Source organism: Lolium rigidum, chromosome 5 (genome assembly GCF_022539505.1).
Source record: "Lolium rigidum isolate FL_2022 chromosome 5, APGP_CSIRO_Lrig_0.1, whole genome shotgun sequence".
In the NCBI taxonomy this organism is placed as follows: domain Eukaryota; kingdom Viridiplantae; phylum Streptophyta; class Magnoliopsida; order Poales; family Poaceae; genus Lolium; species Lolium rigidum.
Window position 1 is genome coordinate 266,845,405 of NC_061512.1, and position 16,798 is coordinate 266,862,202.

Consider the following 16,798-nt stretch of genomic DNA (forward strand, 5'->3'; position numbering starts at 1 on the left):
TATAGAATCTTGTGTACATTCAGCTCACAACTGCCTTCAAACAAAATATGAAAGAGGGCATAAAAGTATGTACCAACACATCTGCCTTTCAAACAAGAAAAACGTCTTACAAACATAGCATGCCCAGACGCAGAATACTGCATACATTCAACCGAATGCAATATAGTAGAACAACACATGGTTACCACAACCGAGTGCCACCAGTAAAAACAATGACAGTCAAGCAAAGCAAGCAAAGGACTGATGAACTTGTTCTATTGTCAGTTTGGTTTTAAGTACAAAAACCACTACATATGGAGACTCTACAGGAAAGTTGTCAAGATACAGCAGTAACTCTGTCGGCATCACCTGTTTCACCCTTCCTGGTTACCAAACAAACAATACACTCTTAGCATACATGGCATCCTATATGAACAGAAAGATCAAACACATGTAATCAGAACCCCCACCAAAAATTTGACCCACCAGGGGGATCGAAATGCCCCCGACTAATGACTGGGCGTTTATTCTTTCTGTAAACACCTTTTCTACACGATGAAATGGTGACATCTGAGGGACGAGTCGACCAAAAAATTCGCTGATGCTTCGCGCTAATCCACCTAGCTGCTGCAGTATATATTGATCGCTGCTGCACATTGCCCTCGTGCAAATGAGCCTCCATATGTAATCAATGGTGACATTGCCCTCGTGCAAATGAACCTCAATGTCATGATCTCAGTTGTTGTTTGCTGGTGTTCCTGCTGCTGTGTATGCCAATAATACTAATCCTCCTCCATGCCATCGTCTGCAATCCTTGGCATGCATCTTCCATGGACAATGGGTGCACGCTCTTGACTCTTCACAACGCCACCGCGGTTGCTTTCTACCTTTGAGTAATCATAATAGACAGCACCCTTGTACATCCACTCACCCTTATCGATGGAATATGTGTCCTCAAATTGCTCCCCGCAAAGTGCACAGATAATCTGGCTCTCGTCTGCAGGAACCATAAACTCACAACCTTCCTCTGCAGAGCACAACTCTGTATCAGAGTCCAGGAAGATGTCCTGCGGTTCAGGTGATCTATCAATCCAGCGCTTCTTGTTAGGGTACCATCTTTCAGGTGCGATGCCACTGTTTCTAGGCTCGGAAGAGCCTGATTCGTGGCTGGCAGCATGTTCACTGAGATCCTCTTCAAGTCTGAATCTTAGACCACATGATTTACATTGATGGCATTGGTCATCAAAGAGGCTGTCAACCACATGCGTATGGAACTCACGAAGCAGTGCTGGCATGAACTCAAGACCGATAAGGTCAGCCGTCTTGATTTCAACAGGTTGGGGCAACAAAGTCTTTTTTGGGGCAGATTTCTCCTTGCCAACTGAAGGCTGGACAATCTGCAAAGGTGGAGGTGAAGCACTGACACCAGATGTGCTCGGACTTGATTTGCTGGGCTTTCCTGGCAACGCAGCAGACGAATCAGTGGACGGTGAAGAAATTAGCCCCTTTGCAACCAGACTACTGAGAAGACTTGAGAGCGGTGCAGGATTATCAGCTTTCTGCGTTGGTGGCGGGCCTGGTGGCAAAGGTGGGCGAACAGAGTTTGGGACATGAGGCTTCAAAGTAGCATTTTCACTGGCTGAGGCAGCCGGAAGACATGGCATGACAAATGGAAGAGGAGGTTGTGCCCTCGAGCTAGCATGATCACCTGTGTTCGGTTTGAATCCACTCTTTAGAAGACCAGCCAACAAGTTACTAGCACTTACCTGATCCGAGTTTACATGTGCTGGGTCACTGGGCAAGGGAACTTCTTCAGGTGGCAGATGGATAGAAGGCCTAAACAGCGATGATGATGAACTGTCTTGCGGAAAGAGATTGTTAGGTGGCTTGAGATGTGGCTTTGACAGAACAGAAGGGTGCTTCTGAGTCTGCGAGGAAGTATGTGGTGGTGTTGCTTGAAGATTAGGCCGGCCCTGAGAGTGCGTAGCACCTTGAGACAAGGCATGAGTTCTTTGGTTATGTTCCTCCAGGGGATTTTGGCTCAATAGGAAAGATGATCTGGAAGCATACATATCATGCTCCACAGAGCTTGGGGAGCTCTGGCGCGCAAATGATGCAGTAGATGAAGGTGCCTGGACAGGTGGCGGGGAAGGTGACCACTGTTTATGTTTTTGTTGCCCAAAAGTTGTAGGACCACTAGTTGCACTTTCCAGGCTTGACCGTCCAGCATAGGCTCCTGATAATCCTACAGGTACAGATGAAGTGATGCTTGCTGACTGGTTGGAAAATCTTGATATCCTGGGATCCCGCGCAATGTCTGGGCGAGTTTTCTCCTGGGATGACCAGAGAGAGGAAACACGAGAATCTGGAAACTGTTGTCCTTCAGGCCACATTTCCCTATCTATTCTTGGTTCCAACTCACGCTTGCTGTGAAGGTACTCTTCACGATCCTGAACAATTGATGAAAATAAGATTATAATCACAACTCCAGAAATGTAGTGCAAAGGTTTGAATATAGATTAAGAAATTTCAACATGGTACATGGTAAATCTTAAGGTTTCAGAACACGAAGTTGAATGCATCCCAGCAGTTAACTATATCCATGACACGATTATGTATAACTAATTAGATTCTCGTGACTAATTATCATGCAAATATATTTTAATAGTTTCGCTCCACATACCATATATGCTGCGATTCTTCTATCTTGGCCTGTTTCATGTCCAAATCTAGGGATGGTATCTTGTTTGCGGAAGTCAGGGTCCAAATGGTCTCCCAGCTCTGACCATTTAGCCCTCTGAAAGCTTGAAATATTGCCATCATCAGCCATCAATTCTCCTTTTCTTGCAGAACTGGCAACTCCATAATCTGCTCCTTGAGTATGTAAATCATCCCACATGTACTCTTCTTCCTCAGAGTTCTTCCAGCTTTTGTTAGCTGACAGCCTACCAGTCCTATCAGAAGTACTAACAGGAGTTGGTAGAAGTGCAGAGACAAAACGATCAGATCCTGGAGGCCGAGTATCTTTATTTGCATAAAAGTTGCTGCGTCTGTCAAATTGCTCTTCAGAAGAACTAACACCTCCAGTATAATATGATCCCCCGATTCCATCTTGGCCTTTGGACTTTGAACGAACTTGACCAGCTCCAACAGGCTGTTGTGAGATGCTGGAAAATCCAAGGCCCCTGATATCTCTATCTGGCTTCTCATGAATAGGATTACTAAAAGGGTCCCTCTGAGCGCGCTGTGAGTATGGCAGATCATAGCAAAATATATTAGGAAAAAGCATGCAAACAAATACGAGTTTAGGAACTTCTATGCTAATTTTGATGTGGAAGTATCAAACAGCAAGAAGAACTTACGGGTCTAGAGTTAAGATTATCCAGCCGTCTCCCTACACCTTTGTCAATAGCTATTGTGTTAACCCTGTCGACATCATCATCATCATCAGAAATTATTGCCGTCTTGGCACCGGCTCCCAGTAGCCCCTGCCCAAAGTGAAGGGAAAACAGTATGAGGAGAATAGAAGAAAAAACATTACACACAACACGATACACAGGACGCATATTTAAAAGATAATTGTAACTGTTTGGATTTGTCCAATCAGTCAGAGGAGCACATAGATATAGATACATCTACAGAACTTGAAGACAGAAGATGTGGCTGACCTTATTTGGTTGTTGGAGCTGTTGTCTTGCTTCCAAATATTTGGGGTTAACATGAATGCTGTGGGATGGGCGCTGGGATTGAGAATCAGGCTTTGATGCTGCAGAACCTGAAGATCCATTAGTAGATGATTGAAAACCAAGTTCCTTTTCAATCATTTGAAGTGAAGCTGGAGAAAACACTCCTTTCCATGTTCCAAAAAGGTGCCTCATGCTAGAATGTACAGGAGGATCAACCTGTTTATATGCCTTGCAAAAAACCTAAACCGAAACAGAACTAAGATCATTAGGATGCCAAAGCCAGACTCATCATAAAAAGAAACTGGTTCATTAGGTTGTCATGAATATGGTCATCACAAATAAGAAAGAGTATGGTTAAGAGACTAACCTCAGGTAATCTTGCAGAAAAATGTTTAATATAATCTTTTCCAATATTCTTGACTATACTGTCAAGCAGATAAAGAGATGGTAGCTTCTGATCACTTGGAACCTACAAGCACAGGTAACCATCAAATGAAATAGACAAACCCCTCCACCATAATGGAATACAATCACAGTGCCAACTATCCCAAATTTCCAACAGAACAAGAAAACTGAAGCAAGGGAATGGTCACAGCAAGCCAACAGGTGAAAACCTTTCTGATGGCAATCTGCTTCACTAGACTAAAACAATGGCAAATATTCTGCACAACAAAGCAATACCAGCATGCCTTACACCCTCTAGACACAGCACAATGCATTTTCTTTTGGAATTGCCATAAGGAGTTACCCATACTTCCATAGAAGGTCTCTTTTAAGCATCTCAAAGGATATAACATAAAAAATTCTAGCTGGAATGCTAGATCTAGCAGTAGCTTCTCCAAGGTTACAAAGAAGAAATACATACACAACTGAAAGCGACTTAAATGCCAAGAGCCCATCCAAAAGGAGCAAAAAGAAGACCCAGTGTCTGCTACATTAAGAGGCCTAATGTTACCCAATATATACACCATTCCATTCACCAAATTTTAATTGTGAAAGCATATCACGACAGACTCCAGCTATAAATAAGGCACTCAGAAATCTGAAATCATTTCGGGTGCAACGACAAGCATATGAGGTACGCACAGTTTGACAACATGATCATTGTTAGCATGGTATAACATGGAGTGCCACGGAAAACTTCGAACTTATCTGCCGAATAGATATGAAACCCTGTTCAGTTTTGCAACAGTATACTTTTGTTGTTTTGGTGTCACCGAACATTGCTGCAGCCCTCCTATTACAAAGAGAGGGTGCTTCAAACCGTGACATAAATTAGTGTTTCGTTAGCCCTGCCACACAGGTCTGATTTACATATAGTGAATGGCCTCCTGGTTTGAGAAAACAACCACGCGTCGCCTTCAAAAGGATCTTGAAAAGCGTAAAGCTTATTTGCATCATACACACAGAGAGAGAGAGAGAGAGAGAGTGGGACGCATACACGAGCAGAGATACAGAGGAAGGGAGGGAGCCGACAACGGTTTCTTAATTGGTCCAACAACATTTACATACTACAAGCGATTAGTAATGCACACCAAGAGAATTAAGATGAGATTTCCTCATTGGCCCGGCAACATTTACATGCTACAAGCGATTAGTAATGCACACCAAGAGAATTAAGATGAGATGTACTCATTGGCCCGGCAACATTTACATGCTACAAGCGATTCGTAGCACACGCCAACGGAATTAAGGTGAGATTTCCTCATTGGCCCGACATTTACATGCTACAAGCGATTCGTAATGCACGCCAACAGAATCAAGATGAGGTAGTTTTACCCTGCGTAGAAAAACTGGGCGATGCAAAATTTATCCTTGCACCGATTCTTACACACAGCACAGCCCAAAAAGAAATACAGTTGAAGCTGACTAGCTAGCTAGCTACCATCCATGTATGCGGTGGCTTATCCAACAGCATCCACCACATCCATCCTCCTATCCTATCTAGCACACAGGGTACCAACCACAAGCTTTACATGGAGATGGGGAGAAGGGGGGTCTTAGGGGCGAAGAAGGTTCACCTCGAGGATGTTGTTGCAGACGAGGGCGGCGATGGCCCTGGTGGCGTGGAGGTTCTCGCCGGCGATGATGGTGAGGTTGGTGATGATGGGCTTGGAGTTGAAGGTGAGCTCCCCGAGCGCCGTCCGGTACTGCGCCACCAGCTCGTCCACCTGCGCCTGCTGCTCCGCCACCGCCGCGGCGGCCGCAGCCGCATCCGCGGTCGCTCTGGCACCGTTGGCGGCGGCGGCGTAGGAGGATCTGGGGTCCCTGGACGGCGGGGGCGCGAGGAGCCGCGGCTTCTTGGGGGCGGCGCCCGGGTCCGGCGCGGCGGATCTGCGGGCCGAGGGGGCGTCCATGGAGGCGCGCATGGCGGCGGGGCGGGGCTGGGCGGGCCGGCTAGGGTTCGGGGCGCATGGGCCGGGAGCTAGGGTTTGGGCGGCCGAGCTGGGGATGGGTTGGGTGAGGCGGAATGGACTGCGGGCGGACGAGCGGAGACCCCGGCGGCGGCGGCGGCGGCGGCGGCGAGCGTGGAGTGAGAGCTCGGTGGTGGTGGGGTGGATTTGGGGGGTTTGGGTTTGGATTTTGATTCGGTGCGGGATGGGATGCGTGAGGAAGATGATGGGGCACCCCCAGACCAGAGCAAAGCTGCCGTTTTTATAACTTTGCTGCCTGCCTGCCACCCCTCTCTTCTCTTCTCTCTTGGGAGTTCTTCCTTCACACATGGACTTTCTTCATGGATTTCATTCCATCCTCCTAGGGCTCATCTACCATACCATAAGGAGAAAGAAAGAGGAGATCTCTATTAAAGGGCGGTGAGTAAGGCAGAATCTGAGGCGGTAATGTCGAGGATCGCCGGACGTTAATGGGTATAAAAAGTGTGTGTTGGAACTCATTGGACTTATTGGGTTGTTCACCGAGGCCTATTTTTTTGCGACGCGGGGTGCGTCGTGGAGAGTTGTTGCAAAGGTATTGGATCTCGCAATGTTTTGTGGACCCGGTAGGTTGATTTATATGGGTTGTTTTGATCGTTGTGTTGTTGATTCTATGATGGATCGACTAATGTGTGGGCCAGGATGGAGGCGGAGGTGGGCCTTTATGGAGGTGTGCATGGTGGGGACGGGAGACGGGGGTACGGGGGGATTGGTTGAACTATGGGCAAGAGATATCTCTATGAGGTTGGGGGAACGGAGTGGACAAGTGAGCTCGAATCAGGTGGGGGTGGATGGATTTGATTTTGATTCTTTGAGGCATGTGTTTTTATAACTTCGTCAAGCCCCCTGTCTCCCCCCCCCTCCCTCTTTCTATCTCTTTCATTGGAGTTCAAAGATGGATGTTCTCAGCCATTCTCTTTCATCATGTATTTCATTTTTTCCTCCCATAGTCATCCAAGGGATGGAACTACAAGGTGATGAGCTAGGGCCATGGCTTCCCTATGCCCCTTATAATGTGTGGATTATATCGTAAAATTAACCTATGTGCCCCCCTCTAAGTTGTAGAAAGTTTAATCCCCCCATGCAATTCCTAGCTTCGTTCCGTGGGCACCTACCGCGAGAAGAACGAAATAAATTATCCATTCAAAAGAAGGAAAAAAATCATAGGAAACAATACAAAGGATCATCTGGAGTTATTAGGCACAACGTTTTGATTTGGAGCTCATTAAATTTGTGGGGTTATCTCAATGGATGTCATGACTTTCTCTTTTTTATGTGCCATAAATCTTGTGAAATAGAGTCGATAGTGGGTACTTGGATTGATCCCTCATCGTTAGGTAGAGTCAGGATATGGGTTATATGGTGCTAATGACTCCAAAGTTGTTGGTTTTATGACAGAGTTGGCGATTAATATCGGCCATGGGAAGGAGGTGTAGATTTCCTCTATGGAGGCGCGTACGGCGAGGATGGTAAGCGGAGCAATGAGAAATAGGGTTTGGGACGCATGGATCGAGAAAAAAATTAGGAAGTCATAAGAAGGGTTCGGTATTGCAACAACACGGAGAATGGACTGTGCTCGGGGTTGGAGAAAGGGAGTGGACAAGGTGGAGGTGGATGGATTTGGGGTTTGAGTTTTGCTTTTGCTTTTGCTTTTAATTTTAATTTCATGTGAGTGTCTTGTTTTGATGAAGAGTGGCGTTGTGTGAGGAACATTACGAGGCATGTTTTCGTGCTTATAACTTTCCCCAACTTGAAGTTGGAGTTGATGCAGTTTTCATATGTGATCCTATTTGGTTCCAACTTCTCCATTATTCCAAGCTCGTCTCTAACACGAGCAAAGAAGAAAAAATGAGACAACAATGCAGAGGATCTAAGGGAGTTACTAGGCGGCTATTGAACTAAAGATTTTCTTTTTGATGTATGATCTGGCGAAGATAGAACCAATATGAGCATAGAGTCGCTGGGCAAGTTATATTTTCTCTTGGGCTATTTTTTTACGATAGTCAACGGTCACCAGACAATCGCTCACACGGACAATTGTAAAACTAAAGAATGGATACCCCATCTACCACAAGAAGAAAGAAAATCAAAGGTCATAACGAAGAAGACCACCTAAAGTTACTAGCCCCGAAGACTTATGTCCCTCAAATGCCATCAAGTCATTTTCCAATCCCTTCATTTCATCAACATTCGTTATGCCTTAGGCAATGTGGTTTGTCTTTTGGATTGTCGGTCCATGGTAAGAGTCAACACCTACAAGCAAATCACTTGCAATGACACCTTATGGTTTCAGAATCTCCAGAGAGTCTATCAAGTCCGTAATGGATTTAGTGGATAGGGTAGACGCACACGTTTCATTTTATTTTCAAAATTTGGGTGCATCTAGACCTAGGTTCCACTAGTATTTATTGAAGTGTAAAATTGATAACGGTGAGTGACGTGAAGTTTTTTCATGAACCCTGTTGACCTAAGTTTAAGCTGCTAAAGATGCATGTATATGTATTGGTTTGACTCATCAGTCAGCTCCTTGGTGTAAGGAGGCAGCAACGTTAAATTGATGTATTTAATTATTTATTGACTCATTCAAGGTTATTGCTGATTTGAAAGAAAAGGAAAAGAAAGAAAGCAGAGTTGATAGCGATCAGTGCAAGGAACCTGGGTCTAGGCACATCTAGGGTTTTTTTCAAAAAATGAAATAAATGCTATTTAAAAGTTTTAAAAAATGGAATAATTTTTTGTTTGCATATACATATTATATTGATATACCCGTGTAAATTTTCAATGAAAAAAAATATATTTGGCCTGCACAAAAATGACATATCATGATTGGTTTCTACGGTTCAAAGAAATACAAATTATTTTCTCTTTTTCTTGTAGGCAACATATGCTCGTATTTGACCTTAAAAAAATACACCGATAAGTATCAAGGTACTCCCTCCTTGCCAAAATGTAGTGCGTATAAAAAAAATTGAAAGTCAAATGATGTAAAGTTTGACTAAGTATGTAGAAATAAATATCAACATCTAGAAATAAATACCATTAGATTCCTCACGATGTATATGTTCATATGGTATACATTTGGTATGGTAGATGTAGATATTTTTATCAAAAAACTTGGTCAAGGTTGACATCATTTGACTTTTTAAATAATTTATATGCACTACATTATGGCAAGGAGGTAGTAATATACTAATATGTATGCATGAATTATTTTAATTTTGTCTAAAACTTTAAAATAACATTCTTTTAATGTTAAAACGGGTAGGCCTACACCCATGCCCACCAAAGCAAAAGCTCAGGTCAATGGAGATGATTACATTACTTCGCCTTCTTTTCCTTTTTTATTTGCTGGATTTGTTGCTGTTGTGTACTACCTCTGTACGGATTTAATCAACACATGGATGCAAAGAAAATGAACTTGGATTTGTTGCTAATGTGTACCACCTCTGTACGGATTTAATTGAAGCGTGGATGTAAAGCAAATGAACTAGATGTGGTTCTAATCGAAGTCAATTAAATAAAAACCTAATCAAAGTCGATTAAATAAAAACGGAGGGAGTACATCAAAGTTATGTAGAGACCGGGTGTAATGCTTAAACCTTTTAAGTAATAAAACGCCCTTTACCAGGGAAAAAAATTCTGGGCCAAAATGATATGAATCAAGAACACATGCCAACAGATTTGATCCAATTAACTTTTAGCCTGTTCAGTAACAATTATAGTAAAACTAGATTAGCCTGTTCAGTTGGCTCACTGGTAGACCTGTTATAACAACCATCTCATAATACAAGATGCATACACGTGTTACAACTTCAAAGGTCTAGGGTGCATAAAACAATATGTACATATCACTACTTGCTCCAGGCTTGGCTCAGGTCACAGTCAGACATCCAACAAAGGCCTGATTTTCAGGGCTAATCTAGTTTTACATACATAATATACAGAGGTATCCAGTAGAAACCAAAATTTACACATCATAACCAGAAGCTTTCTGGTGTTCCAAACTTGGTTTGTGATCGACAACGGTGGAGGATAATTCTCTTCGTGATATCTGCAGACAGCAGATAGCATGCATCAGTAAATGACGCGGCAAAGCCGCACACCACATCTTGTGGATGAGTTAGATAGCCTCTTTGGTCGGATACTTATTCACTGATTCACACACACAAAAATCAACCGATCTGTGAGTTGCCCATCAGCACATCTTTCAAGGTTAAAAGTGTACTGTCATAAATAGAGGTGGGCAAGTATTCAAGCACATGTTTCTTCAGTGAACTGTGACGTAGGAAGCTCAGGTTTTAGAAACTACCTAACAGGGTCATAATGAATCGACAGTGACCATGAATAAGTTATGTTTCAAACAGCATCATATAAAGTGACAGGTTACCCCCTACCGGTTCTGTATACAAGTTCAGATCAGAATGTTGCAAATTTATATCAGTATAATAGAACAGAAGTGCGAGACACACAGCTATCAGAAATATTAGCAACAACAGTGCCCAGCTAAGACTAACACAGGTTGAATTATCTGCAAATTCGCACACCACGACAGGAAAGAATTGGCAGTCAAAGTTAGAGGTTCATGATTGGTATCATGTTATCAAACATTCAACATTCAGCATTTAACTGAGATCAAAACCTTCTCTTGAAACATGCAAGCTCACAATTTTTTATAATACTGAACAGAAGCAGGAAGTTAAAAAGTTTGCAGCATACCTTAGGCCATGGAAGGGAGTTGCCAGGTTACACTTTACTTAAAATTGCAAATCAACAACTCCTTACTCTTAGCACTGAGTAATAACGTCGATGAATTATCCTTCATTAACAGGTTAAACACCGAAAAAAACCATGCGGATATTATCACAACAGCTTTAAGGAAATGATTGTTTCCTTAACAGCACGAAACTGCTATGAGTCTGAACGGAGCAACTGCGGCACCGCAACCTTATTAATCAAAGGTCTCAAAGTTTCCATGATATTAGCAAATGAGGGTCTCTTCCATGGCTCACTGTAACAGGCATAGCAACATTCTAGTTAGCCTTAAACATCAAAGGAATCAGCTTAACAAAGGAAAATATGAAGGCCAATGTGAACGGAAGACATACTTAGCCCAGCAGGATTCGATCAACGCAGCTACTTGAGGATTCAAATCTATTGGAATTTCAAGTCTTCTTCCTTTAAAGCCTACAGCAGCAACTACCTGCGGAAAAGCATAGTGCAGTGTATACAAGTTAAATACAGCGTTTACCTGCATATCACTTCAGGTGTTCATCTGTGAATAAGCAAAATATGTTCTGGAGAAATCAAATAATTTCAGGAAGAGTGGCCTCGAGTCAACAATGCTGGTGCCAAGCTAGATATATATACCTGGGCAGGATTCAGGTTGCACCATGGTTGTTGTAATGTCATAAGTTCCCATAGGATCACAGCGAAACTGTAGACATCAGACTTCTCATTGGACGGCTCATCTCGAAGCACTTCAGGCGCCATCCATTCAGGCTAATGTTGAAAACAAGAAGATAAGCCAAAGGCATGAATGGGAAAGATGACGATTAAAAATTGGAAAAGGGCGCTTACAGTTCCGGCCAAAGACTTCGAGGACAGATAGGTGTTGGCTTTCAGTCGTGAAAGGCCAAAGTCACATACCTACAAATAGTAAATAGTTAAAACTAAGAGGACGTGCATGTTCTTGATTTGGCATATTGTGAGTAGACAAACAAGTACGAATAGCTAGTAAATCTATATGAGACTATAACACAATAGGTAAAACCATCACATGGACAATATCATTTCAGATGCAGACTCTGAAAGGAATAACAATGCAATGACTGAATATCCACATACTATGTCAAGCCTACAGCTATGTTAGCATTTGCTCAGGGAAATAAGCAGCTTTTTGCAAGGGTGTTCCTTAAATATGTTTACTGACAAGAATGACTAATGATGATTGGCCTTCCTGATCTTGTTATCACATAGCCTACAGCAAGAAAGTGTTACCTATAGATTATTGTAAGTTTGACAACCAGTGAGGACATGTCAACACAAAATCAAGATAAAGATATAGACCAAAGGAGGACATAGTAGTTGACAACTCCATGCACAGTGACATGGATTCTCATGGACAGCAATATTCAGGCACAATGTGTATGCCTTCTAACCATCTACCATAAAAAATACACCAGAACATACAGTCTATAATGTAAGTATAACAAGGTGTTAGATATACGTAGTGTATAGACCATACCTTCACAGTATACTTCTTGTCGACTAGAAGATTTGGAGACTTCAAATCACGGTGAACGATAGGGGGGCTACGTCTATGCAGATAGTTCATTCCCTTCGCCTGTTAACCAGGCAGAGAATTTAGATAGTAGTATGGCTGCTTTAACTGTATAGCCAAGGAATGAAAACAATCTTGAGAAACAGGTAATGTGAGAGAAGGGAATACCACATCGAACGCCATGTTCAAACGGCGCCTCTCATCCAGAACCTCCCTTGCACCAGTCCTATGCAAAAGTTTATACAAGCTACCTCTGCAATTAAACGAGTGCATCACATGTTGGAATCAGTCAAGTGGGAGAAGTACCATGGTACCAATTAATATGAAATGCATATTAATACCTTGACAAGTATTCCGTAACTATTGATAGGTTTGGGGGTTCAGTAACAGCACCCATGAAGAGAACAATATTTGGATGCCTCAGACTTTTCATTATTGCGACCTGCCACATAGAAAAAGCATTCATAAGGTGCTTAACATGGACAGAAATGCTTTTATGAAGGCATAAACACCGACTGGATATAGAACATGATCACTGGTAGTGGCAACAACATCCGGATTATAGTACATAATCACTAACGAATGACAACTATGTCCAGATACAGAACATGATCACTGATAAGTGATTGCCACTCATTCAAGAATCATCACACTGACCAACACGCAAAAAAAACAACAACATTTACAACAGCAATCCATGCCACAAATTGTTCAACAAACCTCTCTCATAAATTCTCTGAAGCGATCTAGATGATAATCCTGCTCCATCAGTATCTTCACAGCAACATCCTGCAATAATACAGAGTTCACTGCAGTGCTGGGTTCAAAACATGGCAAAGTTCGCAAGTGTATGCTCACCTGCTTACTTCTTTATGTCAAATTGTAAGTCTACAATATATTTGCATACCTATTTATTTATTTATTACATCATTTATAAGTAAAAATATACTACTCTATATCTTAAAAAACCAGACAGTGAACCGGTGAACCAGCGGTCCAACCGGCAAAAACCTAAACCGACAGCCTCACCGGTTCGGTCACCGGTCCAGTTTTTAAAACTATGGTTCAAAAGCATTCAACAGAAAGAGTTCACTTGTAGTTACAACAAACTAAGACAGAAGAGCTCAAATGAAGGGTGCAGTTGTGCACTGTTCAGTGGGAATTTGCAGAGAAAAGTCTCCCAGGATAAAGAATCCAAAGGAGAAACTTTTTCCCCTTTTAGCAGTAATAGGTTATCAATATTTGAATATCCACAGATATAAAAGGCATACCGATCCATGCCAGTCAGCACGATGAACTGTTCCAAAAGAACCTGGAAAGAAAGTAAGTTTAGAAAAATGTAAGTTCACGAAACCGTTCTTTCAATAGGGTTTATATGAAGATATAACTTGCAAATTTTCAGCCACTCATCAGTGATGACATGGGTCTAGTAGCAAATTTAAGAACTAGATATTCCTTTTCTTCCTTTTGGAAAATGAATATCAAAGGACAAACTTAGGAGTTTCATTGCGGAAGTGTACCTGCTCCAATCTTCTCCTTTAAAACCAGCTCACTCCATGGAATTATCAGATCATCCACAGCAAGTGACAGATCACTTACTGTACTCCGTAGATACTGATTCCCCTCGAGTAGCTGAAATTCTTTCTTTTTATCAGCTGTTAAATTGGAGGAAGTCATAAGTGGCAAAATCTCCCGAGGAGCTTCTGGCAGAATAATGTCCGAGTTTATAGTTGGTTGCCCTACATAATCAGAATATACCGGCTCAATATAGTATGCAAATATAATGTGCATGGTACTATTAATATTTTGGATTCTCCAGCACAGACTGCCACAAAGCTAAGATCCACTGGGGTATATTATTTGGTGCACAATTGTATTACATGCAACATGGTACACAAAGGAACCCTTATTTAGTAGCCAAATTAAAACAAAAGGAAATATTATGTTTCAAGATTAAACAAGCCCAGGAGACTGGCATGAGCTAATACCTTTCACCGGCACCCAGCCGCTCGCAATCCCATCCCCTGCATCATGTTTCTTCGAATACATTTGGTCCACAGCAACTGCAGCACCACTAGAAGCACCTGAAAAAATGAAAGTTGTGGTCTTTGTCACACCCCTGACCAACAAAACCATCAAAGATGGAAGACCCAAGTTTGGCATATACCAACTACTTATTTGATGCACAATCAGATATGATAAATATAATGAAGCCGTGCTGACGCATGAGGAAATGAAATTACGATAAGTCTGGTATATATAACCTGTGGAAGCATCGCTGAACAATAGATTGAGCGAGTGACAATCTGAGAAGTATTGCTTGGCAACTGAGCTGAAATTTGAAGTGATCTCTAATGACCTAAATTTTGGAGGACGGAGAGGTGATGGCACTGATAGCGAGTAGGGGCCATTGACAAAGGAATCAGGATCAGATAGTTGGCCAGGCTCCCCGATTAAGTCAACCAAGTATTCCCTATCAAAAGGAAAATAACGGAAGTCAACATATAGCCATCAATCAAGCATATCAAAATAACAAGAAGACAAGAGAGATACTCCATTCAAACAAGGATGGAGTATCCTAGTCCATATTTTATGTGAACAAGCCAGAATTTGGTTATCCAAGTAGACAAGTTACTAGTAGATTATTATTGATATCTGAAATGCAGATCCGATTTTAAGACAATGCTAGTGCATGTATCTTCATAAGGCACGTATATTTGATATACCTTTCAAGCCCAAAACGTACAACACAGGAGGAGGCGTCCTCAGCTTTGCAGTATTTACAACCCTTGACTAATCTGCATGGTACGTTGACTTTATCTGCTAACATCTGCAATATGTATAAGCTTCAATAAGCAGTGACTCAAGAAAAGCACAGTTAAAAGATGGCACACACGCATTCGTAACAAAGCTATCCGCGAATTCTGATGAAGAAATGACATTTTGTTGCAGTTGTTTTGCTGGGTGTAAGAGTTCTACAAGACGAAGAAGCAGGAAAGGTCTTAAAACAGCAATCATACTTTGAAAAGCAAAGAGCGCTGCTTGCAGAGACCAATCGGCAACTTCCCCAGATGAAGCACAATAGATCCTGAACTCGACGTGATCGCCTCGCTGCTCTCCTTCCAGCGTGGAAGCAGGTTTTCTTCATTGGAAGCTGTACCCCTTGGTGATAAAAAAACATATAAAATAAAATCCACCAAACCACAGAAATTCAAGTTGAAATTAAAAAGGCGCTGCTGGCGCGGCCACTCACCCCATTCTGGAAGACACGAGTTTGGCCAGCTGGTTGATCACATCCTTGATGTCGGCAGAGCTGGACAGGAAGCTGGCCGCATAATTCTCCAGCATCCCCAGATCGAAGTCGGCCCTCCTGTCGACGAGGACCACCTGGATGGAGGAGTCGCCGGGGCGGACGGACCTGAGCGACTCCACAGAGGGTATGCGGTTCTCCTCGTGCACGTCGGTGCACATCGACCACACGAAGGGGTCCATCCCTTGGATGAGGTAGAACCCGTCTGGTATCGTGTTGCTGTATGATAACGAGCCATTTACCTAGCAAGATACAGAGCAGAATAAGCATATCCTCATATCTGCGCGCAGGCTGTAATGGCAGAGCAAAATCACTATGATCAAGGTTAATGAGAACCCTTGGAAACACAGCAGGTGCCCAAGTAGAACTCGCTGCAGGAAATGGTTGGTACTAGCTGTTGAAGTATGGTACGCGAGGTCAAGCAATTGAATCCAGCAGTTGTGTTAAAAAGATGTTCTTTGCTAGCATACTATTGTTGTGTCGTCATGCTTCATGCTTGCCTCGAGGCACTGAATCGATGATACTGAGCATGAAGGGGAAGGAGAAGGTGTGTGTGAGGAGACCCACCCAGAAGCGGTGCGAGAGCGCCTCGGCGGTGGGCGTGGGCGGCGCGAGCGGGAACGCCCTGCCGCTGCTCCCACTCCCCCCGGGCCCGGGCCCGCCCATCATCTTGCCGTCCCCGGGGTCGAGGAATCCCGGGTCGGCGGCGCAGGCGGCGTCGGCGCAGAGGCGGAGCGCGAGGGCGAGCTGCAGCTGGTACGTCTCCTCCGCCTGCTGCGCCCAGCTCTTGGGCGTGCCCCCGGAGGCGGCGGCGGGGGCGGCCGAGGCGGGGGGGAGGTGGTGGTTGAAGGGGTAGTCGCTGGAGCCGGAGACGGAGCTCCCGGGCCCGTAGCTGCTGCCGCCGCTGGACTGGCGCTGCAGGACGGCCGGCGCCGCCGGGTCGTCGGGGAACTGCGAGAGGAGCGAGTAGCTCGTGCGCCGGCCTCCGCCCGTGGCGGCCGGGAGGTCCATGGCGGCGGCGGCGGAGCGAGCCCTACGCGGGAGTGGGTGGGTAAATTCTGGTGGGAATCGACGGATCGGTGGGTCTTCGCCGTCGGTGAGGATAGAAGAG

General features: G+C 43.8%; 1 protein-coding gene across 1 annotated transcript; it reads right to left on the reverse strand.

Annotated features, from left to right (window-relative positions):
- LOC124657634 lies at positions 1-16,705 on the reverse strand. Its single transcript, XM_047196153.1, has 22 exons — positions 16,255-16,705; positions 15,631-15,929; positions 15,398-15,539; positions 15,104-15,207; positions 14,642-14,850; positions 14,366-14,461; positions 13,898-14,116; positions 13,649-13,689; positions 13,098-13,166; positions 12,719-12,819; positions 12,546-12,630; positions 12,342-12,440; positions 11,675-11,743; positions 11,465-11,596; positions 11,203-11,297; positions 11,007-11,105; positions 5,687-6,062; positions 4,033-4,134; positions 3,648-3,905; positions 3,342-3,467; positions 2,663-3,223; positions 1-2,429 (listed from the first exon to the last, which is right to left on the reverse strand). The coding sequence occupies exons 1-22, from the start codon at positions 16,696-16,698 to the stop codon at positions 762-764; spliced, it is 5,394 nt and encodes a 1,797-aa protein (XP_047052109.1). The 5' UTR covers positions 16,699-16,705; the 3' UTR covers positions 1-761.
- Between the last annotated feature and the right edge of the window lie 93 nt (positions 16,706-16,798).